Below are 25,218 nucleotides of genomic sequence, written 5' to 3' on the forward strand. Positions count from 1 at the left end.
GAAGTCCCTGCTAAGACCTTGATTGGGATTCCATTGAATCAATGTATCAATTTGGGGAGAATTGACATTTTAAAAATACTGAGTGTTTTCATTATGAACATAATATAACTTTCTGTTTACTTAGGTCATCTTTAGTTTCTCTCAGTAGTGTTTTATACTTTTCATTGAACATATCTTGCACACATTTTGTTAAATTTGTACCTAAGTATTTCATGCTTTTGTACCATTATACTTTTTTAACTTTAATTTCTCATTAATTACTAACATATATAGATACAAATGATTTTCATATGTGGACCTTGTCTGTGATTTTGCTAAATTTATTTATTAGTTCTACTAGCTTTTTCTGTAGATTCCTAAGGATTTTCTACATAAATAATCATGTTATCTACAAATAAAGACATTTTGGCTTCTTCCTTTCCCACCTGGTTGGTGTTTCTTTTTCTTGACTTACTGCAGTGGCTAAGATCTTTAGTACAATATTGATTTGAAGTGAAAGCAGATATTATTAACTTGTTCCAATCTTAAGAGAGACATTCACACTGATGCTGTAGGGTGTATAATGTTACGTAGGTTTTTCATATATACCCTTTATCAGATTGCAGATGTACCTTATTTATAGTTTGCTGAGAACTATATTGCTTTTTCTGCATCTAATGAGATGATTGTTTGGGTTTGTCCTTTTAGTTTATTAAGTAAAGTCATTTACATTGATTTTTTTAAAGAAATTCACGTTCTTTTATTTATTTATGACTGCGTTGGGTCTTAGTTTCTGTGTGAGGGCTTTCTCTAGTTGTGGCAAGTGGGGACCACTCTTCATCGCGGTGCACGGGCCTCTCACCATCGCGGCCTCTCTTTTTGCGGAGCATAGGCTCCAGACGCGCAGGCTCAGTAATTGTGGCTCACGGGCCCAGTTGCTCCGTGGCATGTGGGATCTTCCCAGACCAGGGCTCGAACCCATGTCCCCTGCATTGGCAGGCAGATTCTCAACCACTGCGCCACCAGGGAAGCCCTACATTGATTTTTGACTATTGAATTCATTCCTGGAATAAACTTCGCTTGGTTGTGATGTATTATCCTTTTTATAAAGTGCCGGCTGAATCAGCTAAAATTTTGTGAAGGATTTTTATGTCTGGTCATGAGAGATAATGGTCTCAGGAATAATATTTTTTTTCTTGTGATATTTTTGCCTGGTGTTGATATCTGGGTAATTCTGACTTCATAAAATGAGTTGGAAATATTTCTTCCTCTTCAATTTTCTGGAAGATTTTGTGTAGAATTGGGATTATTTTTTCCTTAAATCCTTGATAAAATTCACCAGTGAAGTTACATGGACTTGGAGTTTTGCTTCTTGGGAAGGTTATAACCTATGAATTCAATTTCCTTAGTAGATATGGGGCTATTCAGGTTGACTATTTCTTTTTTCTTTTTTTTTTTTGGCCTTGCCACACGGCTTGCAGGACCTTAGTTCCCTCACCAGGGATTGAACCCAGGCCCCTGGCCATGAAAGCACCGAGTCCTAACCACTGGACCGCCAGGGAATTCCCAGGTTCACTATTTCTTTTTTCTTTCTTTCCTTTTTTTTTTTTAATTGGAGTATAGTTGATATACAATGTTGTGTTAGCTTTAGGTGCACAGCAAAGCAAATCACCATACATATACTTATATCCACTCTTTTTTAGATTCTCTTCCCATACAGGTCACCACAGAGCATTGAGTAGAGTTCCCTGTGCTACAAAGCAGCAGGTCCTTGTTAGCTATCCATTCTATACATAGTAGTGCAGGTTCACCATTTCTTTTCTTTTTTTTTCTTTTTAATTAAAAAAAAAATTTATTTATTTAATTAATTTTTTTGCTGTGTTGGGTCTTCGTTGCTGTGCACGGGCTTTCTCTAGTTGCAGTGAGTGGGGGCTACTCTTCGTTGAGGTGCGCAGGCCTCTCATTGTGGTGGCGTCTCTTGTTGTGGATCACGGGCTCTAGGCATGCGGGCTTCAGTAGTTGTGGCGTGTGGGTTCAGTAGTTGTGGCTCGCAGGCACAGTAGTTGTGGCGCACGGGCTTAGTTGCTCCGTGGCATGTGAGATCTTCCCGGACCAGGCCTCGAACCCATGTCCCCTGCATTGGCAGGCGGATTCTTAACCACTGCACCACCAGGGAAGCCCCAGGTTCACCATTTCTTGAGTGAGCTGTAGTTGTTTGTTTTGCAAAGATTTTGTCCATTTCATTTAACTTGACAAATTTATTTCAATAAAGTTGTTCATTTAACTTACCAAATTTATTTCAATAAAGTTGTTCAGGGACTTCCCTGGTGACGCAGTGGATAAGACTCCACGCTCCCAATGCAGGGGGCCTGGGTTCAATCCCTAGTCAGGGAACTAGATCCCACATGCATGCTGCAACTAAGAGTTGGCATGCCACAACTAAGGAGCCTGCCTGCTGCAACTAAGACCCGGCACAAACAAATAAATAAATAAATATTTTTTAAAAAGTTAAAAAAAAAAAAGTTGTTCATAATACTTTATTATTATTCTTTTCATATCTTTACACTCTATAATGATGCTCCTCTTTCATTCCTGATATTGCTAATTTGTGTCTTCTCTTTTTTCCCTGATGAGTCTGGCTAGAAATTTATCAGTTTTATTGATCTTTTCTAAGAATCAGCTTTTAATTCCATTGGTTTTGTTTGCTGTTTTATTGATTTCAGCTGTCTTATTATTTATTTCTTTCTCCTTGCTTTTGGATTTAATTTGCTCTTCTTTTTCTAGTTTCTTACTAGAAACTAGTTTCTAGTTTCTTTCATTGATTTTAGGCCTTTCTTCTTTTCTAACATAAGCATTAAAGCTATACATTGGGAATTCTGTGGCGGTTCAGTGTTAGGACTTGGTGCTTTCACTGCTGGGGCCTGGGTTCAATCCCTGGTCGGGAAACTAAGATTCTGCAAGCCATGCGACACAGCCAAAAAAAAAAAAAAAAAAAAACAAAACTATACACTTTCTTCTTGGCATTGCTTTATCTGCATGTTTTAATGTTATGTTTTCAATTCCATGAAGGTCAAATATTTTCAGATTTCTCTAGTGATTTCTTCTTTGGCCCATGTATAATTTAGAAGTGTGTTGTTTAATTTCCAAATATTTGGGGATGTTTCAGATATCTTTCTGTTATTGATTTCTAGTTGAATTCTGCTGTGATCAGAGTATGTAGTTGGTCCTTATTATTTGAGGTTCCCTGTCTGTGAATTTGCGTACTCACTAACATGTGTCATAACCCCAAAAGTAATACTTGTGGTTCTTTTGCAGTCATTCATGGACACGTACAGAGTGGCAAAAGATTCAAGTCTCCCAACGCACGTGTTCCCAGCTGAAGTCAAACAAGGCACTGTCTGCCTTCTCATTTCAGCTTTTATAAAACCAACAAGTGTCCTTTCCATGGTCTATTTACTGCCACGTTTTCCTCATTTTGTGCTTTTTGTTTGTGATTTTGCTGTTTAATATAGTGAGAGCTAGGAGTGGAAAAGAATTGAGTCAGAGTGAGGGAAAATGTCTTTAAGGTTTCTCTTTACTCCCCCAGTAAGGAGGCCTTAGCAGAGGTACCTGAAGAAGACCTTGGTTGAAGGTCCCATATAAAGAGACTTAGGAATGAAGGCACATGGGCTCGGAATGAAAATGTGTGTAAGAGCATAGCCAGTCAGGGAGACCTGAGTCATTGACTGCAACTCCCATTAAAGACTGCAGTGTGTTGGCTGGGCACCAAGTCTGGTATGGGAAGGACAGCTTTCTCCATGAGGCCTGCGAGGCCTGTAATTGCCTATGCTTGGACCTGAAATATCACATAGGTTTTTGGCTAGGGGCTGGACCCCTCAATTTCTGCAAATAGTCATGTGGCCATAACAGGTATTTATAATTACCTATTTCTACTACTCATTCCATATTTCCTTTGCCCTTAGGAAGTACATCAGCTGGTCATGGTTCTTTGTCTGGTAGGGTGACCTTCATTCCTAAAAGGTCTGGGCCACTAGCAGTCCTGCATGAATTGGGTTGTTGTAATTTTCCACTAACTAATTGTAGGTCACAGTAGCCCTAAGAGACACCCCAAGAGGTCTCCCATATTTGAGACATACTATCCCTTACCTTCATTGTAGTAGCAACCCAACTTCCCCTGGTAATCAGGATTAATCACCCCAGCCAGTACAGTAATCCCTTCTCTGCCTGTTTCAGAGGCATGAGGAGCCCAAAGTGGCCAGATGGCAGTCTCATCTTCCAGTTCAATAGAATCATTGTTATGTCTCCTGATGGACTTTGGAACTAAATCCTCTAGACCAGCAGAACCTAAGGTTGTAGGACAGAAGCACATTTTTTGTTGGCAGATCACTAGGGGTAGTAGCAGAGCCATCTCTATATGTACTTCTGGATTCCTGGACCCGTGAATCCTTGCTATGGAAGAAACGACACCGTATATTGGAGGTTGATTTAGAGCCTATACAGGATCCTAGATGATACTGCCCTAGCCTTACAAAGTATTACCACCTACCTAGTGCTCTGAGTCTTTAAAAGTCTATTCCACCATTCTATCAATCCAACTGCTTCATGGTGATGGGGCACATGGTGAGATCAGTGCATTTCATGAGCATGGCCCATTGCCACACTCCATTTACTGTGAGGTGAGTTGCTTGATCAGAAGCAGTGTTGTGTGGGATACCGTGATGGTGGATAAGGCATTCCATAAGTTCACAAATGGTAGTTTTGGCAGATGCATTGCATGCCAGGAAGGCAAATTCATACCCGCAATAAGTGTCTATTCCAGTAAGAACAGAGTGCTGCCCTTTCCATGACGAAAGCAGTGCAGTGTAGTCAGTCTGCCAGAATGTTGATCACCTTGGGAGAATCCTGGTATGAGACAATCAGTGTTGGTCTCTGCTGCTGATTGGGCACCGAACAGTGATTGTACCCAGGTTGGCCTTGGTGAGTAGTTGTTGCTAAGCCCACGCACAGCCTCCATCCCTGCCATCATGGCCACTTTGTTCATGAGCCCATTGGGCAGTGACAGGGATGACTGGGGAAAGAGGCTGACTGGTATCCACAGGATGGGTTATCTTTTCCGCTCGATCGTTAAAATCCTCTTTGAGATCACCCCTTGTTGACCATTCACATAAAACACAAATATTTTCACATTCTTTGCTGAGTTTTCTCTTTCCCCGTCAGCTGGTCATAGGGAACTTCCATGAGGCCATAGGTGCAGGCTGAGAGAGAGAAGGAGGAGTAAGGGTATTTTGGCCACTTCCTCATGCAACTTGTACCTTTAGGGTCTGCTCAAGCCCAGTCTCATTTATACCACTTCCATTTGATAATGGAGTGCTGTTGCACACACCCAACTTTATGGCTTAGTGGGTTAGACAACATCCATTTCATGACAGGCAGCTCAGATCACATAGTAACTTGTTGGCCCATGGTTAAGCTTAGAGTCTCCACTAAGGCCCAGTAGGAAGCCAAAAGCTGTTTCTCAGCAGGATAGTAATTATTAACAGAGGATGGTAGGGCTTTGCTCCAAATTCCTAAGGATCTGTACTCCGATTCGCCTATAGGGCCTGCCAACGACTCCAGACAGCATCTCTGTCTACCACTGATGCTTCAAGCGCCTTCAGGTCTGAATCGTATGGTCTAAAGAGCAGAACAGCTATTCTTGTCCTGAGCCCAACTCAAAACTAGCAGCCTTCGAGTTACTCAGTAAAAGGGCTAGAGTAGCACATCCAAAAAAGATGTTGCCTCCAAAATCCACTAGGTGTTGTGCCTGTTTTTTGTGGTAGGAGGGGCCAGATGCAACAACTTATCCTTCACCTTAGAAGGAACGTCTCAGCATGCCCCATACCACTGGACCCCTAGAAATTTCACTAAGATGGATATGTCTAGAGTAGTTGGTACTTCCAGCTCAGCAGGTCCATTCAGCATAATATCATCAATGTAATGAACTGGCATGGTATCTTGTGGAAGGAAAAGGCAATCAAGGTCCCTGTGGGCTAAATTATGACTTATGGATGTAGAATTGATCACTCCTGAGGTAAGACAGTAAGGGTATATTGCAGGCCTTTCCAGCTGAAAGCAAACTGCTTCTGGTAGTCTTTACTACCAGCTATCAAGGAAAAAAGCACTTTCCAGATCAGCAAATACACAAGAGGTAAAAGGAGATGTGTTAACTTGCTCGAGCAGTGAAATTGCATCTGGAATACCAGCTGCAGTTGCCGTTACCACCTGATTAAGTTTAGCATAGTCCACTGTCATTCTGCAGGAGCCATCTGGTTTCTGCACAGGCCAAAAATACGTAAATTGAATGAGGATGCAGTGGGAATCACCACTCCTGCATCTTTCAAGTCCTTAATGGTGGCACCAGTCTCTGTAGTCCCTCCAGGAATGCAGTATTACTTTTATTTTACTATTTTTCTGGGTAGAGGCAGTTGTAGTGGCTTTCACTTGGCCTCTCCCACTATAGTAGTCCTTATTCCACAGGTCAAGGAGCTAGTTGCTGAGGATATCTATTTCAATCATGCATTCTGGAAGTAACCAAAGGATGAGTTCAGGAACCCACTAGGCCCACTGAGATAGAACTGAGCTAATAATCCTTTTATCACATGACCTTATAAACCCCTGCCGTGTCTGGTGGATCACAATAACATTTTGAGTCTTTTGGAATTACTGTCAGTTCCGAGCCAGTGTCCAGTAATCCCCCAAAAGTCTGATTATTTCCCTTTCCTCAAGGTAAATGACCATAGAGTCCCTTTAGGGAAGATTAACAGTATAATTCCCTCAAGGAGCTACAACCTCCCCTTTATTCAAGAGGTTCTGGGTCTTTAAACTGGCTCATTTCTGAGAATTGATGAGGGCCATGACTTTCTCTTTCCTTTCGTTTTTAAAAAAAATTTATTTATTTTATTTATTTTTGGCTGCGTTGGGTCTTCGTTGCTGCGCACGGGCTTTGTCTAGTTGTGGGAGTGGGGGCTACTCTTTGTTGCGGTGCTTGGGCTTCTCACTGCGGTGGCTTCCCTTGTTGAGGAGCACGGGCTCTAGGCGTGCGGGCTTCAGTAGATGTGGCTCGCAGGCTCTAGAGTGCAGGCTCAGTAGTTGTGGCGCACGGGCTTAGTTGCTCCGCGGCATGTGGCATCTTCCTGGACCAGGGCTTGAACCCATGTTCCCTGCATTGGCAGGCGGATTCTTAACCACTGTGCCACCAGGGATGTCCAATGACTCTCTTTGGTAATTCACGTTATTCTTACGTTTACTAGACCTAGAATTCTTCTGAATCCAGTGGGCCACCCATCATCTGTTTCTTTCCTAGGAATGCCATGATCAGCTAGCCAACGCCATAGGTCTCCACAAGTCAAACTATTCTGATTACTATTTACTTTGGCTCTGCAATCCATTTTGGTAACCATGCCCCATTTGCTTTTGGCAATTGAGTGTTGCTCCTTGGCCCCTGCCACCCCAGAATCCCATTATCCCCACTGCATTTAGGGATCCTAGTTGATGGTAGCAGTTCCCACTGTAATTTCTGACCTACAGAGAGGAGCAACCACAGAGCTCTTCAAGGATGCTGGGACTCCCCTCCTAAATTGATTTCTCTTGGTTGTGGTGAAAGGTGTGTCCTCTGACCCTTCCAGGGGTGCTGAGCAGGTCCAGCATGATAAATCCACACTAACATTCCAGTTTCCTTAAGCCTTTTAATATTTCCTCTACCGTACCACCATGGTTCTGGCATTTCGGCTTCGTTCAGTACTGCTTGTTTTCTATATGTCCCATCTGTTCTTTGTTCCTTTTTTCTTCTTTCTGCTTTCCTCTGGATTAATCTTTTTTTTTTTTTTTTTTTTTTTGGGCCGTGCCATGTGGCATGGGGGATCTTAGTTCCCCGACCAGGGATTGAACCCATCTGCCCTGCAGTGGAAGCGCAGAGTCCTAAACACGAGACTGCCAGGGAATTCCCCCCGGATTAATCATTTTTTATCTTCACTATTGGACTTTTACTTTGCTTTACCCTTTTAATGGTTGCTCTAGGGTTTACAGCATACATCTTTTTTTTTTTTTTAATTTATTTTTATTTATTTATTTTTGGCTGCGTTGGGTCTTTGTTGTTGCGCGTGAGCTTGGGGCTACTGTTGCGGCTAGCGGGGGCTACTGTTCGTTGCAGTGCTCTGGCTTCTCATTGGGGTGGCTTCTCTTGTTGCGGAGCATGGGCTCTAGGTGCGCGGGCTTCATTAGTTGTGGCACACGGGCTCAGTAGTTGTGGCTCGCGGGCTCTAGAGCGCAGGCTCAGTAGTTGTGGCACATGGGCTTAGCTGCTCCGCGGCATGTGGGATCTTCCCGGACCAGGGCTTGAACCCATATCCCCTGCGTTGGCAGACGGATTCTTAACCACTGTGCCACCAGGGAAGTCCAGTATACATCTTTAACATGTAATCTGTCTTGATATATAATTTCACATGTAAGGTAGGAACCTTAAAAGGGTATACTTTCATTTCCCCCCATTCTGTTGCTATTCTTGTTATACTTCTGCATGTATTATACATTCCTTAGCATATTACTATTTTTGTTTTAAACAATTATCTTTTAAAGAGATTTTAAAAATGAGACAAGATTCTTTTCTGTTTACTCATATATTTATCATTTTTGGTGCTCTTTATTCTTTGTACAGATCCAAGTTCCCATCTGGCTTGATTTTCCTCCAACCTGAAGAACTTCCTTTAACATGCTCTATAGTGTAGGTCTGCCAGCAGTTAATTCTCTCACTTTTTGATTTGTTTGAAAAAGTCTTCATTTTCGAAAGGTATTTTTGATAGGTATAGAATCCCAGATTTCCATTGTTTTCCTTTTGGTACTTTATAGATATCTACATTGTGTTGTCGCTTGCATAATTTCTGAGGAAAAGTCTGTTGTCATTTTTTATCTTTGGTCATCCGTATATAATGTGCCTTCTCCACTCCTACCCCAATCCTCCCCAAACTGCTCTCAGGTTTTCCCTTTATTACTGATTTTAGCAATTTATTTATGATGTGCCTTGGTGTGTGTGTGTGTGTTTTAAATGTTTGCTGTGCATGGGATTCATTGAGCTTCTTAGATAGTGGGCTTGGAGTTTTCATCAAAATTGGAAACTTTTTGGCTGTTTCTTTAAATATTTTTCCATCTCCCCTACTGCTTTTCTTTTCTTTGTTGTTGTTCAGGGTGATTTTTTTTTAATTTTTATTTTATATTGGAATATAGTTGATTAACAATGTTGTGTTAGTTTCAGGTATACAGCAAAGTGATTCAGTTATACATATACATGTATCTATTCTTTTTCAAATTCTTTTCCCAGTTAGGTTATTACAGAATGTTGAGCAAGGTTCCATGTGCTATACAGTAGGTCCTTGTTGGTTATCTATTTTAAATATAGCAGTGTGTACATGTCAATCCCAAACTCCTCATCTATCCCTCCCACCCTCCCATCCCCCCTGGTAACCATAAGTTCATTCTCTATATCTGTGAGTCTGTTTCTGTTTTGTAAATAAGTTCATTTGTATCAAATTTTTTTTTTTAGATTCTGAATACAAGCAATATCATATGATATTTGTCTTTCCCTGATTTACTTCATTTAGTGTGATAATCTCCAGGTCCACCCATGTTGTTGCAAATGACATTATTTCCTTCTTTTTAATGGCTAAGTAATATTCCATTGTATATATGTACCACATCTTCTTTATCCATTCATCTGTCGATGGACATTTAGGCTGCTTCCATGTCTTGGCTATTATAAACAGTGCTGTGGTGAACATTGGGGGTGCATGTATCTTTTGAACCATGTTTTTCTCTGGATATATGCCCAGGAATGGGATTGCTGGATCATATGGTAACTCTATTTTTAGTTTCTTAAGGAACCTCCATGCTGTTCTCCATAGTGGCTGTACCAATTTATGTTCCCGCCAACAGTGTAGGAGGGTTCCCTTTTCTCCACACCCTCTCCAGCATTTATTGTTTGTAGATTTTTTGATGATGGCCATTCTGCTTGGTGTGAGATGATATTTCATTGTAGTCGTGATTTGCATTTCTCTAATAATTAGCTATGTTGAGCATCTTTTCATGTGCCTCTTGGCCATCTGTATGTCTTCTTTGGAGGAATGTCTATTTAGGTCTTCTGCCCATTTTTTGATTGGGTTGTTTGGTTTTTTGATATTGAGCCGCATGAGCTGTTAGTAAATTTTGGAGATTAATCCCTTGTCGGTCACATCATTTGCAAATATCTTCTCCCATTCTGTGGGTTTTTTCCTTTTGTTTATGGTTTCTTTTGCTGTGCAAAAGTTTTTGAGTTTGATTAGGTCCCATCTGTTTATTTTTGTTTTTATTTCCATTAGTCTAGGAGATGGATCGGAAAAGATATTACTGTGATTTATGTAAAAGAGTGTTCTGCCTATGTTTTACTCTAAGTTTTATAGTATCCAGTCTTACATTTGGGTCTTTTATCCATTTTGAGTTTATTTTTGTGTATGGTGTTAAAGAGTGTTCTAATTTCATTTTTTTTACATGTAACTGTCCAGTTTTCCCGGCACCATTTGTTGAAGAGACTGTCTTTCCACCATTGTATAGTCTTGCATCCTTTGTAGTACATTAATTGACCATGGGTGCGTGGGTTTATTTCTGGGCTTTCTATCCTGTTCTATTGATCTATATTTCTATTTTTGTGCCAGAACCATACTATTTTGATGATTATAGCTTTGTAGTATGGTCTGAAGTTAGGGAGCCTGATTCCTCCAGCTCTGTTTTTCTTTCTCAAGATTGCTTTGGCTATTTGGGGTCTTTTGTGTCTCCATACAAATTGTAAGATTTTTTGTTGTAGTTCTGTGAAAATTTGATAGGGATTGCATTGAATCTGTAGATTGCCTTGGGTAGTATAGTCATTTTGACAGTACTGATTCTTCCTATCCAAGAACGTGGTATATCTTCCCATCTGTTTGTGTCATCTTTGATTTCTTTCATCAGTGTCTTATAGTTTTCAGAGTACAAGTCTTTTGTCTCCTTAGTCCCCTACCCCTTTCCTGAGACTTCAGTCTCACATATTTTAGATCACTTGATATTGTCCCAAAATGAAGCTCTGTTTTTCTTTTTCAGTCTGTTTATATTTCTCTTGCCATGTATTCAAGTTTCCTGATCTTTTTTTCTTCACAGTATAATTTGCTATTAATCCAATTGCCTATATTTTTTGTTTCAGGTATTGTTTTTTTCTCATATTTAGAAGTAATATTTGAGTCACTGTTACATCTTCAATTTCTCTTCATTATGTTTCTGTTTTCCTCTGCCTTCTTTAACATATGGCATGAATTTACAGTAACCTTTCTAACATTGTGTCTGCTTATCCTATCTTTTCATTTCTGCATCTGTTTCTATCGGTCAGTTTGTCTCCTAGCTTTAGGCCATGTTTTTTCTTGCTTCTTTTCATGCCTTTATGTTGGTTCTTTCCCTGGCCTCAGGTAGTTTCCTCTCATGCATGTGCAGAATGATACTTCGCCTGAGTTTCAAGGGGCCCCTCTGTAGATCTCTGGAGCTCTCCTTTTGTGTAGCAACTGCTCTCCAGTATTCTTCCATAATTCCAGCATTACATTATGACTTTTGCGGACCCTGTGCACTTTTGTCATTCAGAAGTTTGGGGCTTAGTTCATTTTCTTCCTCCTCCATGGAGGCTGAAAGTAGGGCAAATGTCTTAAGGGGGAGAATGGTTGCATATTGTTGCAGGCTTCTCCCTCTACTGGGATTTTGTTCCCTACACACCATAAGACGGCACAAGATCGGCTTTTCAACCTCAGCCACCTCTCGCTCCAGTGTGGCTCTTACAAGCTTTTGATTGAGAGCCTGGTAGGTGTCTGTTTTCATAGCTGTGTGAAAACAGCCTTTGGCTTTTTTGAGTCTTTGTCTCCTGCCTCCAGCAAGTTTGGTATCAGGCTCTGCCTCAAGCGAAAAATCAGGTGCATGTTTTTGGCATGTCCCTCTTTCTATACAAGTACTGCATGTGCTAAACATTATGACACTGTAAGAGATTTCACTCTAGCTTCCAGCCTCTTGCACCACCTTAGAACTTCACAAATGTTCCATGCGGGAAAACTAGCTTTGCGTTTGGTTTCTTCTAGTACTGACTTGTTGTGTGACCACGAAAAACTCTGATCATTTCACTTTCCCTCAGTAGCATCCTTCTGCTTGAGCCAAGTCCAATCTTCAGCCCACGCCCAAAAGCATCATGTACCCCCAGGAAAGACAATGTCCAGCAATCATCAGTTCACATTGGACAGGCTCTTCCCTCTCTGGAATTCTGTTCATATAACCTTTGTTGCTTCCACAGCTCTCCAGTGTCTTTACAAATGTGATTTTGCAATTGATTTTTTGTTTTCCAGTTTTGCAGCAAGAAAACAGGCCTCATGAGACATAATACATCCTACTCAGAAGTGGAGGCCAGACTTAAATAGGGCTTAAGACTTGTTTTCTACCAGGAGGAGGTTGTTGCACCTTCGCTCAATGTGACTTCTCTTTTTGAGTCCATAGTTCATGACATTGCCACCTACCAGTCTGTAGTCAGACTTAGAAAGCTGCGCTGAAAGTGGGTGCTGGAGCCTTTGGCTTTGGCCTGCCTGGGTTTTGTCTACCTGGGACTGACCCAAGCCTGATTTACATTCCAGTCTGTTGTGTTCATCTTTACAGGACCAGGAATAAAACCTCCAGAAGAACGGACAATTGAATACCTAGAAGAAGTTGCGATTACTTTTGCTAAAGGACTAGCTGATAAAAAGATCTCTCCAAAGAGAGACAAGGGATTGGTAGAAAGTGAGTGTCATTATTAAAGAACTAAGGCAAAGCTTCTTTCCAGTGAATTTAATTTTATTTTCTATAAATCCGAAATGAGGAAGAGGTAAGTGCATTATTTACTCTTAAGTGTAAAGTCAACCTTAAAGGATGCAATAACTCTGCTCTAGGCTCAAGTCCTGGACCTTACACTGGTTAAAGACATTTTTTTAAAACTTTTTATTTTGGAAAATTCTAAATAATGCCAAAATAGAATCATGTAACAGTGTAATAAACACCCATGTACTCAACACCAAGCTTTAATATTTATCAACTAATGTTTAAAGAAGTGCTTAGGTTGAAATTTAGATTGTTTATATCAGAGTAAAGAGCAGTTCTTTCAGATAGCTAGAATCACTGCATTTTTATGGAGCTTACAGAACAAACTAACAAGGGAGGCTGGGCTCTTTCCAGTAAGGATCTAAAAGCATTTTACCTTACAGAATTGACATCGTATGCCATGAGTATTCCATTTGTCAGGCAACAGATTTACAAAAAGGTGGAAGAAAAAGTACGAAAGCAGACCAAAGGCCTTTATCCTGCACCTCTGAAAATAATTGACGTGAGTCTTTACCCCATACTCCCACATTTCTCATGCTTCTTCCCTTTGTCTAGAGCAGTACTCTTTATTGCCATTCAGCACCATGTTTGCCAGTACTAAAGTTCTTCATGCTGCTATCAAAGTACTTACCAAAAATAACATAGCAAGCTATGAGGATTTATATAAATGGATATTTGGGGAAAATTAGTGCCAGGCATACTTTTTAGTTGATGAGCTTAAAATTACCAGTTATAAACCAGGAAAGGAACCTATGTCATATCAGTATAACAAAGCCAGTAAAATATTGGACATTAATTAAGAGGTAGTTGAAACAAAATTAATGGCTGTATTCTGTCCTTAGTCAAAACCATTGTCATTACCTAAAATGTCTCATTGACTTTCCATTGCCATAATTATGAAAAAGATGTAATGATATAGAGAAGTTCTGGAAAAGATCAAGGAGGATAATTAAAATGATCACAGAGTTGGAGAAACATCCGTCTAAAGGTAGACTTTAAAATTTATAAAATCTTCAATCTGGAAAGTCCAAGATCAAAGGAGCAATAATTGAAGACAAGATCAATAATCAAAGATTTCAGAATTGGAGAATGAATTAGTCAACAAGTATATTTTGAGCTGAAGACGCCAAAGTATATAAAACATGAAACGTGGTCCCCTACTTCCGTTCACCTCACACAGTCTGGGTTGGGGAGGTTAAACCCATATATGTGGTAAGGCAGATGGCAGGATGCGGGCGGTATGCAACTGCATAGGGTTAACGCCAGCTAACTGGGACAGAGGAAGATTGCTAAATTCACTGAGGAGGGAGCGATCCCTGAAATTGTTAGAGAATACATGATGAGAAAGCAGTGCCAGGTAGGATGGGCATTTTGAGCAAAGTTACAGAAGCTGGAAAGCATGAGGCTCTTCAGGGAACATCAAATCAGATCAGTTTTTGTAGGAGGATAATGCAATGTCTTCAGAAAGGCAGACCGAAGGTAGATTTTAAAAGGTAGACAGTAATTAATTAAGAAATTTGATCTTTGTCCTATATAGATCATAGAGAACCATTTTCATGGCAGTGAGTAAAAATGGATTAGAAAGAGAGACAAAGTAGAGCAATGAACTAGGAAACTATTCTGGTAATTCAGACTTGAAGTTTGAATAAGACCCCGAAATAGAATAGTAAAAGCAAAAATACGAAGGTAGTAAGAGACTTGCCAAAGAACGTTAGGAGTTAAGGTTTAGAAGTGTTGAGGTTAGGCATTCAGGAAATTCAAGCAACAGTAGTTTAGACAGAGAAGTCAATTAAGGATATAGATTGATTTATTTGTTTTTTTGTTTGTTTTTTGTTTGTTTGTTTTTAATCACCATTAAATTATGGTGATTGAATACAGGGTTATTTCTTTTATACTTGCTATTGTACTTAGGTTAGTACTTACCCCAAATGTTAAATTGAATTTCATGGAGTTCATGATTAATGTGATAAACTAAATGATGTTCCTGAGGAAGAATAAATAGAGGGGGAAACGGGCTGCAAGTGGAACTTTGGGGACCTGCCCACATTTGGAGAACAGGAGAGGAGCTGGAAGAATAATTCAAGCAGGAGGGAAGGGAGTTAAGAGGAAAAGGTAAACCTATTATTGGACTCAGAAAGGGGTGATGACAACTCTTTCTCTAACAAAATAACAGGATTCAAAGGATAAGGAGGTGGAGTTTGAGCTGTGGCACCTCTGTGTTCTTTTCCTATTCTGACTTCTTAATTCTCTTTCCTTCTGTTTTATTTCCTTCCATTTTATGCTAGGTTGAGCAGTAGCCTCAGAGATGGAGAATTAAGTCAGTCTTAAGCAATAAGGCACTCAATCCTCTTCTCTTTCTCACTCCAGTCTAGACTTTTGACTTACTCTTTGAAGACTAACAACACTAGCAATTTTTTTCAGCATTACTGTATATCTTGCCAACCCATTCCAACAAGGAACAAGTACTTTATATGTTTTTTAGGTAGTGAAGACTGGGATTGAGCAAGGGAGTGATGCTGGCTATCTCTCTGAATCTCAGGTAAAGTTATTTCCTTTCAGTGTTTTATTATTAGAGACAGAAAAAGCGAGATCCACAATGCTGTGTAAAACTGAAAAAAGGTAAAGTATTCAAAGCCTAGTAAAAAAATGTTTTCTTCCAGTGGTTGTCATTTCTTACGATTAATCTCAGTGAGCAAGTAGGTGCTAAGAAAACCTTAGTAGTCCCCAGATACTTGAACTTGCTCTCAATAATGAGGGTATAACTAGGAAAAGCAGGGGCAGAGTTAGAATCCTTTCAAAAGGAATCATTTGGACTTTTTGTTCTGTAGTTAGGCTGGTTTTGTTGTGATAAAGTGAGTACATTGATACAAAAATATGGTTCTTACTTGTTAGAGCCTGGAGAAAAACCTCTGAAGCCCAGCCTCCCTTTGGTGAATTAGGAAATGAAGGGAAATGTTTTGCACCCACTAAGACAAGAAAACAGAGCAACACACGAACCAACCTCACCCCTTCCACTTCCTAACAAGTTGGTGGTATTGTAGATTTTAGTTGTTTGGGTTGTTTTGAAGTTTTAAGCAATCATTGAAGGATGATTGCTCTTCAGTAATAGAATAAAAGATATCTGAAGAGCTCAGGACAAGTTCCAGAGAAAACATTTCTTATACTGGGCTGCTTACTGCAGTGCACTCTGATTAATTCTTTTACATTATCACCAGGTACACATATACATATATACAGAAAGATTGAAGCATATTTCCCAAAATAATTAGCCTGTACACTGTACTCAGTATTTTCTATCTATTCTACTTATCACAACCTGCTAAATTCATGACCACTGATAGATTTCTACCCATGGTTTGAAAATCACTGGTTTATTGAATAGAACCTACTTTGCCAAGATTAGTAGAACATTGTTTCAGGTTCTATTCAGACATGAAGGCAACATTATTAGAGGGATTCCTTCTTTTAAGTGCTGTTTGCAACCATGTAATCGTACCAGTAAATTCTAGTAATATTGACGATGGTGATAGCTAACATTGAGGCCCAGTCATTTTACTAGTGTTTTCATTTACTTCCCACAACAATACTGTAAAATAGGTATTGTTTTTCCCATTTTAAGGATGAAGAAAGCTTCACAACTGGGAAATGGCAGGGCCAGGCTTTAAACTCAGTTCTTTCAAATACAGACTCTAAATCTCATGCTCTTTCCCACGAAGTTGAGACTTGTTCTCTGTAAGTGTTAAGGTCCTTTTAAAGTGGTAGATATCACATGGGGCAGCCTGCTACCCTGGAAGGAGAACTGGAGTTGGGAGTCATACTGCCTGGGTTCAAGTTCTGTTTCTGCCCCTTTGAGGCAGTGTGGCTTTGAGCAGGGTCAGATTCTGAGCCTCCTCTTCCCAGTCTTTAAAATGAGAGCAGTGGTTGAGATGATTGGTCCATTTTGGCTCTGACACTCTAATTCCATGAAAAAAGTTACCACAACTTCTGGTGTAGAGAATCTGAGAGCTCAGTTATATCCAGAACCTTTCAAAGCAGTAGTTGGAAGTGGTACAGATGAGGAGAGTGAAAGAAAGACGCTCAGCAGGAGACCAACTTCAGCAGCTCAGGACCTGAGGCTTTGCATGTGTTACCTCTGCTCTGCAGAGAAACTGACCCGAAAGAATCCACGTCTCCAAGACTGAGAAGTTCTACCTTTTCTTCTTCCCTTTTTCCAGAAATTTGGAGAGCTTGCAATGACCAAAGAATCAAAAGCCTTGATGGGACTTTACCGTGGTCAGACCCTATGCAAGAAGAATAAATTTGGAGCTCCGCAGAAGGAGGTTAAGTAAGTCAGCTCTATGTAGGAAGCCCCTGTGGATTTCAGCACATGCTATGCTTGTCGATGTCTCTGAAGATCCATAGAGCTAGATTTATGCCTTCAGTCTTGCCCTAAACCTCTTCTGTCCTGAGCACTTTAGATCCCTATTCCTACCAAGGATTTTTTGGCTTTCAGAGTTCTGCCTGTGCTGAGTTTTCTCCTGAGCTCTCTAATGTCTCCTGTAGAGGCATTCTTGTCTCACTATTGATGTCCCCTAGAAATATGGTTTAGGTTTCCCCTTCCTAAACCAAATACACACACTATGTGCTGTTTAATGACCTTGTCTCTCCCTGTGACTTGAGATACCATCTCTGGGAACTCACACTTCTCCCTCATTAAAAAAAGTAAAGCCTCATTCTAGTCATTAAAGTCTTGTCCTTCGTTTAGCTTACAGCCTAAGCGTTTGAGAGTCTACTTACCTGTTTCATATCTATTCTCTTCAGCGAGCCTTTCAGTGTTATGCCGCCTAAATAGCTCTTCAGCATCTTAAGTTTAGTAATGCCCCTAAGCTCACCCCCTTGCTCAGTGGTTCTTAACCTGGGCAACGTTGCCACCAGGGGACACTTGCCAATCTCTGGAAACATTTTTGGTTGTCACAGCTGGGGAGGGAGGGATGGTACTGGCGTCTGGTGGCCAGAGGCCAGGAATGCTGCTAAACATCCTACAGCGCACAGGACAGCCCCACAACAAAGAAGTATCCAGTCCAAAATGTCAGTAGTGCTGAGGTTGAGGAACACTGTCTACCTGAATTACAGAGAGGGATTTGTGAAAGCAGCTAATGTTACTACCTTCTCCAACCGCTCACCTTTAATGAGATTGCAATCCAAAGCAGAAGAGGAAATCAATAAGAAGCCCGGGTGAGACAGACAAGATTCTTGCCAAGGGGGCTGATTTCCAAATTAGAATATGAAATACAACCGTAACTGCTTCTCCAGCACACGTGGTGATCGGTATCAGTTGGGTTGTCTGTGTACCACCTAATGTTGACAATATCTCGCGTTCAGTGGGTGAGATAAATTACTTCCATGCTGCAGTGGAATGATGATATGGCCACTTAAATCTGCATCTCTTCACACATCCTGCAAAAATTACTCTTAAATTTTAAATTGGACTTCCCTGGTGGCACAGTGGTTGAGAGTCCGCCTGCCAGCACAGGTTACACGGGTTCGAGCCCTGGTCTGGGAAGATTCCACATGCCGCGGAGCAACTAAGCCCGTGCACCACAACTACTGAGCCTGCACTCTAGAGCCTGCGAGCCACAACTGCTGAGCCCACGAGCCACAACTACTGAAGCCTGTGTGCCTAAAGCCCGTCCTCCACAACAAAAGAAGTCACCGCAATGAGAAGCCTGTGCACCGCAACGAAGAGTAGCCCCTGCTCGCTGCAACTAGAGAAAGCCCGTGTGCAGCAACGAAGACCCAACGCAGCCATAAATTAATTAATTAATTAATTTAAAAATTTTAAAATTATAAAATGTTTACTCTTAAGCTAATTAGCCACTCCTGACTCCTACTCTGGTCTGCATGTAACTCTTACTGTTATATGCAAATAGCATGTAATACCACCTGGAGAAGCTGTTACTGTGTACCAGTATACAGAAAAGACAGGCAGCATGCATGTGAAACTCATGTAAGAAGAAATAAGAAAATGAGAATCAAAATACTTAAGCTTTCAAAAATTCTCCCCCCAAAACAACCACAATGCAAAAGAACACTATAGTAGAATGCTTCCAAACTTGAATTATATATCCTTAAATAAATATTTACAGATAAGAAAAGAATCACTTTGAATCAAAAGTTCAAAAACTCAGAATTAAATGGGCAGAAAAACAGGATGATGTAAGAGTTGACCTAACTTGGGAAATAAATTGAAGAAAAGGTAACATCATCTTAGAAATGAAGAATAAATTATAAGGTACACAAGGCAGAATAGGTTGAACCGAAAATTTAATAAAGAACATTGAAGAAAGGGCATCACCCTTCCTGCTTTCCCAGTTGTCAGTAATAGTTCCACTTCTGTCTCTCTAGGCCTCTTCTCCCTTGCCTCGGATAATAATTTGAATTCCTTATGTATTTTCTCTTTTTATAAATTAATTTTTTATGCAAAGAATGCATTCTTAATCTCCTTTTTTAAAAAACTATTATAAGGAAGTTTGAATACTAGATGAATGTTTTGTGTTTATGGTTTGAATGTTTTAATATAAAAGGGATCCTTCAGTATGAATCCTATAATCTTTTTAGTCAGTGGTACGACTTGGAGACTATGTATGTGGGTACATACCAGTTAACTTGTTCCTTTTCATCTTCTACTGAAAGATTGATGACTTCCAATTCTTCATTATCGTAAACATCGTATGACTGTTCCTCACAGCATATCATCTTGTGCATAAGTGCATTTCTCTAGAGTAGATAGTAGAATTACTGGGTCGTAGAAGATGCAATTTTTGGTTTTAATACATTTGACCTCCTATATAGGACAAAGTATATACTTCCATCAACCATGCATGAAAGAACAAAATTTTTTATATCCTCACTGTTACTTTTAAAATTTTTGCCAATATGATGGGGAGAGAATACATTCGTTTTAATTTGCATTTCCCAGATTATTAGGGAAATTGGGCATTTTACTGGCGATTTGTTTTCTTTTTCTGTGAATTGCTTTATATAAACCCCTGCCCATTTTATTGGGTTGTCTTTTTTAATTGATATGTGTGTTCTTTATATTTCCCCAGTAGTAATCCTTTGTCTGCTATACCTGTTACAAATTTCTTCCTCTTCTATGGTTGTCTTAACTTTTGTGGGGTCATTTGTCAAGCAAATTTTTAATTTTGATGCAGTAAATACATGAATAATTTTTTCAGCTCCTGTTCTTTATGTTTTTCTACCCTATTTTTTCATGGTCTCCAGGTACTTAACACTCACCATATAAAAATGTGTATTATCACAAAGATGCATTTGAAAGATACTCCCAGGAATTGAAGTTAGGGTGCCTTTTCAGGTCTTGAATATGATTTTTGAACATTATAATCAGAATTGTTATGAATGAAACAACTCTAATTTAGGTCTACGGTGTTGTAAACTTGGGCTTCTTTTATGAAGGAAGTTGTTCTGAAAATTTTTTTTAGTTACTTATGGGAAAATGGCATATTGTTCCAAAACTATGGAAAACTAAAAAGAGTCATCAGACATGATCTCTATCCCTCAAAAAGCTTAGAATTTAGTTGAGGAGACAAAAATGATGTACATGAAGCTGTTCCAAAATACTGTGGGGTAAGCCAAATTTTAAGGGTCCTGACAAGTTCAAGAGGAATTCAGGGGTGGAAAAGGCAGTAGTGTGCATGGATGGAGGTGTTTGAGGGAGGGGTAAGGTCTGGAAGCAAAGAAACCATCCAAGAGGCTTTTGAACCAATCCAGGTAAGGGGTGAGAAAGGCACAGATTTCAAGAGAAATGAAAGATGACTGGAAAATGGCAAAATCACTAGCAAGTAAGTAGTTGGAAGAAGAGAGATTAGTCTTTAGGCTTATCACTGCAAGTTGGCTTTTGTTTGAAGAAAAATACTCGTTAATTTAAGCGTAATCCATGTTGTTTTGTTTTCAGTGATCTCAGGTATGATTGAAGATCAGTATAATTCTGTCTCCTTGGGTAGACCAATTCTTGTAGACCTAACGGATTTTTGCATTTAACTTTGAAAATCAGTCATTTATGAAAGATGTCTTTTTGTAGGTAAAAATTATTTTAAATACCTTATTGTTGTCCCTGCTTTAGTTGGTTTATTGGATGATGACCTGGGCAATCTCCCACTTTTACTGAATTAATTAAGATTTATACCAAAAGTCATTTCATCCTTTCCTTTCAGGCAGCTCGCCATTCTTGGCGCAGGGCTAATGGGGGCCGGCATCGCCCAGGTCTCCGTGGATAAGGGCCTACAGACTGTACTAAAGGATGCTACGCTAGCCGCGCTGGGGCGAGGACAGCAACAAGTGTTCAAAGGGTGAGCCTGCTCTCTGCCTTTGCTGGGAGAGTAGCGTGTGTTTTGGTTTTTGCTGTCACAGTTTCCTTTCTCCTGAACATGATCTGTATTGGATACTCCATAGTTAAGTCTCATTTCCTTTGCTTTTTAGACATGCTCATTCCTGCTTTCACTTTTTTTTCTTTTTTTTTTTTTTTGCGGTTGTTGCAGATAATGTTATTATAAATCATTAACATCATTGGAGTCTGTAGTCTTTGAGTGCAGAAGAGAAAACCTTATCTATTAGACGTTTTTAAATGCCATATAGTTTATACTTTGGTATCAGACTAGAAAGTCTCATGTTCGTGAATTTTAATTGCTGTATTGTTATAGAATATTGAAACAGCATGACTGTGTCTATAGAGAGAACTGAGATAAGGATATGAGGAAACGTGTAACTGCATCTTGAAGGTAGGGCTGGGATCAGAACTCATGAACCTCATATTTCTCGACTGGCGTTACTATAGAGAAACAGTTAACTGATTTGGCTTCACAATATCTGGATCTTATGGACTGTGTCTCCATCTTACTTCTGAATTAATAAACGGGGAATATTATTCTCCCTCCTGCCCATCCCTCCCTCCTCTCCCCCACCCCACACACATACTGCCTGTTTCGCAGAGGGGAAGAATGGAGCAGCAACTTGGCCAAACTGGGAATTTGTTTCAGCTCATTTCTCTGCTCCAATGTAATAGACTGTCTAAGGCTGGCTGAACTTTGATGGTCTTGCATGTGACTTTTAGCTGAGTTAGTTTTTTTGTTTCTTAAATGGATTATGTAGCTTAAGTGTGTTTTTACCCCTTTTCTGCTCATATATTGCTACCATAATACTGTGCAGGACCTGGCAGTTTTAATCATGTTGGCAGATAGCAACTGTCTTAATGTAAGATAGCAAGGCATTGTAGAAAAAGATTCTGACCCCCCAAAATGGCATGTGCTCGATAACACCATTGCCCTGAGACCAGCACGCGAGCGTTCCCAGAGTTTCATACAGTCACCAAAATGAGAAATTGCTCTAAAATAGCTTTTCCCCCTCGATCTCTTTTGGATCCAGCTGTCCCAGGTTTCCCTTTTTGCATTAGAAACATCGGGCTCTGGTGAGTGGCCCTCACTGTACTGCTGACTTGGGACGTACATATTTCTTGTCCTCTCGGGAATAGTTTCATTAGGCATTAGAATTAGAGCAACTAATAATGTTTTGAACTCTCACAAGAATCTTGCTTGCTGACTGCTGACACGGTTGTCAGAAACCAGGATATTTGAATCCATACTTTGGAGACTTAAACTGACTACTTCTTTGAACTTACCTTGTGGCTTTAATTTTTCTTTTGGTTAAGGAAACTAGTGAATGGGGTGTAGCTTCATTCTTCATTCAGAGGGAAACTCTAGGTCATTTATTCTGAAAGTGCAGTCAGATTAAAACCTAAGGGAGCCTATTTTCCTTGGCAATAAAAAACAATCAGTTATGGACTTCCCTGGTGGTGCAGTAGTTAAGAATCCACCTGCCAACGCAGGGGACATGGGTTCGAGCCCTGGTCCGGGAAGATCCCACATGCCACGGAGCAACTAAGCCCGTGTGCCACAACTACTGAGCCTGCGCTCTAGAGCCCGCAAGCCACAACTACTGAAGCCCGTACACCTAGAGCCCGTGCTCCTCAACAAGAGAAACCACCACAATGAGAAGCCCGCGCACCACAACAAAGAGTAGTCCCCGCTCGCCGCAACTAGACAAAGCCCGCGCGCAGCAACGAAGACCCAACGCAGCCAAAAATAAAAAAAATATATAAATAAATAAATAAATTTATTAAAAAAAAAAAAAACAATCAGTTAAGTGTCTGAGTAGCAGGAATCCTTTTTAGCTCTCTATGGGGAAGAAGAAACCTTGAGTTAATATTTTATGTAATCAATGTGATGTGCTACTAGGTACTGACCAGGAAATGGATTAAGAATATATGACATAATGCTTGGTCTCTGTCCTCCAGTAGATCACAATTACAGAATAACAAAATGATATGTAAGCAAGTATAAACTCGTGGTCTAGGACCCGTGTTGGCTATTGTAGGTAGAGAATTACTAGAGCTATTGTAGGTAGAGAATTACTAGAGCTGCTCTCTTGTTTGCCATTTTAGTGTTCATGTTTACTCCTCTTGGCAAATTTAACTGTTTTATTAGTGATACCGTTTATGCAGGTTGGGCATGTAGAGGCACCTTTTAGTAGAAAGAATATGGATGTGGGGGTCAACCTGTGTGAACCCTAGGACCCTCCCTTAACTCGCTCTTGGACCACAAGTCCCTCTGAGTCTCCTTGAGCAGCTCAGCTCCCTCAAAATGGGAGCTACCTCACTGAGTTGGTGAAAAATACACAGCACACTATCTGGCCCATGGAAACTCAGTAAATGTTAGTTTCCTGTTCTCCCCCTCTGACTAGGAATGTGTTTTTTTCCTAGACTGAATGATAAAGTGAAGAAGAAAGCACTAACATCGTTTGAAAGGGACGCCTTTTTCAGCAACTTGACTGGGCAGCTCGATTACCAGGGTTTTGAAAAGGCTGACATGGTGATTGAAGCTGTTTTTGAGGACCTCAGTCTTAAGCACAAAGTGCTCAAGGAAGTAGAAGCGGTAAGTAAGGGGCCTGCTGTACTGAATCCTAGTGTTGTGAGTGGAGAACACAGAGACAGGGTTTTTTAAAGGAACTATAGGAAACTTGTGGTTCTTTTTATAGGGCCATTCATTCCCAGATGTAAGGGGTTTTGTATGTTTGTTTGTTTGTTGGAGGGGTGAAGTAGAAAAGAACAGCTTTATTGCTTTGCCAGGCAAAAGGGGACACAGCAGGCTTGCGCCCCTCAAAACTGTGTCCCCCAAATGTAAGTTTTTATGTGAACCCATGCACACTGTGTATAAAGGTCAAATCAAAGTCCTAAGGAAAGGCAAACGAGTAGCTTATTAATAACTTAAGCACAGGGTTCATTAGCCTTATATGGGAGTTCAGTCACCCAAACATACAAATAACCTCATGGACTGTAGCCAGACATCTTGACATTATTGGTTGGCTGCAAGCTATAACTAAACTAATTCAGGTCTAGGCAGCAGAGGAAATAGGGAGAAACAGTTTATCCAGGCAGGATTCAGATGCTCATTTTGTGGAAGTGCTACTCTGGTCTTGAGCCCAAATGCTGTGCATAGTCAACTCTTGAGATGGGATGATATGAACAAAACAAGTACTTGAACTGGGTGGTATGAAGAAAGAGGAAAGAAGGAAAGAAGAGATGGCAGTAATCCAGGCAGGAGGTAGAACCGGGGCCTCGACTAGCCTATAGTTAAATAAACAGAGTGTAGGTTAGTAAATGGTGTAAATAAAATGGCACTGACTTTGCAACATTCTGGGGTGTCTTGAGTAGTGGGCTGTACTCCTAAGACTCCCTTCCATGGGAGGACAATCTCTGCTCTACTAAAGACTGAACCTAAGGAGGGTTTAGAAACTAACGACAAGCAACTCAGTTTGGGCTGGATTCCACTTGTGAAACACACATTCCAAAATCTTTTCTTTAGACAGAGTGTAATGTAGATTCAGCTGAGGGAGTGAATTCAGAAGAGCTGGGTGGGTGTGTGTTCTCTCTGTGCAAGGTGGCACTGCAGCAGAGAAATGGACGCAACGTTCCCGGGGCTTTGGGGGCCCTGCTGGGCCAATGGAAGGTAGACTGAGGGGCGGCAAAAACAGACAGAGCCGTTTACCACTAAAAGAGCATTTGTCACCTGACTGGGTGATGGTATTTGCTTTTGGAAAATCAGGATTTAGGAGTATCTGAGTGTAGAAAAGTTTGTTAGTTTTAGCAGTTGGGAAGCCAGTGATCAAGGAAAAGAAAGAGAAAGAAGAGGGATCAGATCAAGAGAAGTGCAGACTATGAACAAATCAATACAGTAGTTCCCATTGAAACATAAAGGTTAAGGGAGAAGA

At 40.4% G+C, this 25,218-nt stretch overlaps 1 protein-coding gene across 1 annotated transcript in view; it reads left to right on the plus strand.

Annotated features, from left to right (window-relative positions):
- Positions 1-25,218, plus strand: part of HADHA (hydroxyacyl-CoA dehydrogenase trifunctional multienzyme complex subunit alpha) — a 47,652-nt gene that overhangs the window by 14,172 nt on the left and 8,262 nt on the right. Inside the window, exons 8-13 of the mRNA XM_036873216.1 lie at positions 12,697-12,819; positions 13,281-13,399; positions 15,380-15,436; positions 17,112-17,221; positions 21,111-21,245; positions 23,711-23,882. Coding sequence (XP_036729111.1) covers positions 12,697-12,819; positions 13,281-13,399; positions 15,380-15,436; positions 17,112-17,221; positions 21,111-21,245; positions 23,711-23,882 — 716 coding nt within the window. The remainder of the gene's footprint in view (positions 1-12,696; positions 12,820-13,280; positions 13,400-15,379; positions 15,437-17,111; positions 17,222-21,110; positions 21,246-23,710; positions 23,883-25,218) is intronic.

This window comes from Balaenoptera musculus, chromosome 13 (genome assembly GCF_009873245.2).
Source record: "Balaenoptera musculus isolate JJ_BM4_2016_0621 chromosome 13, mBalMus1.pri.v3, whole genome shotgun sequence".
In the NCBI taxonomy this organism is placed as follows: Eukaryota; Metazoa; Chordata; class Mammalia; order Artiodactyla; family Balaenopteridae; genus Balaenoptera; species Balaenoptera musculus.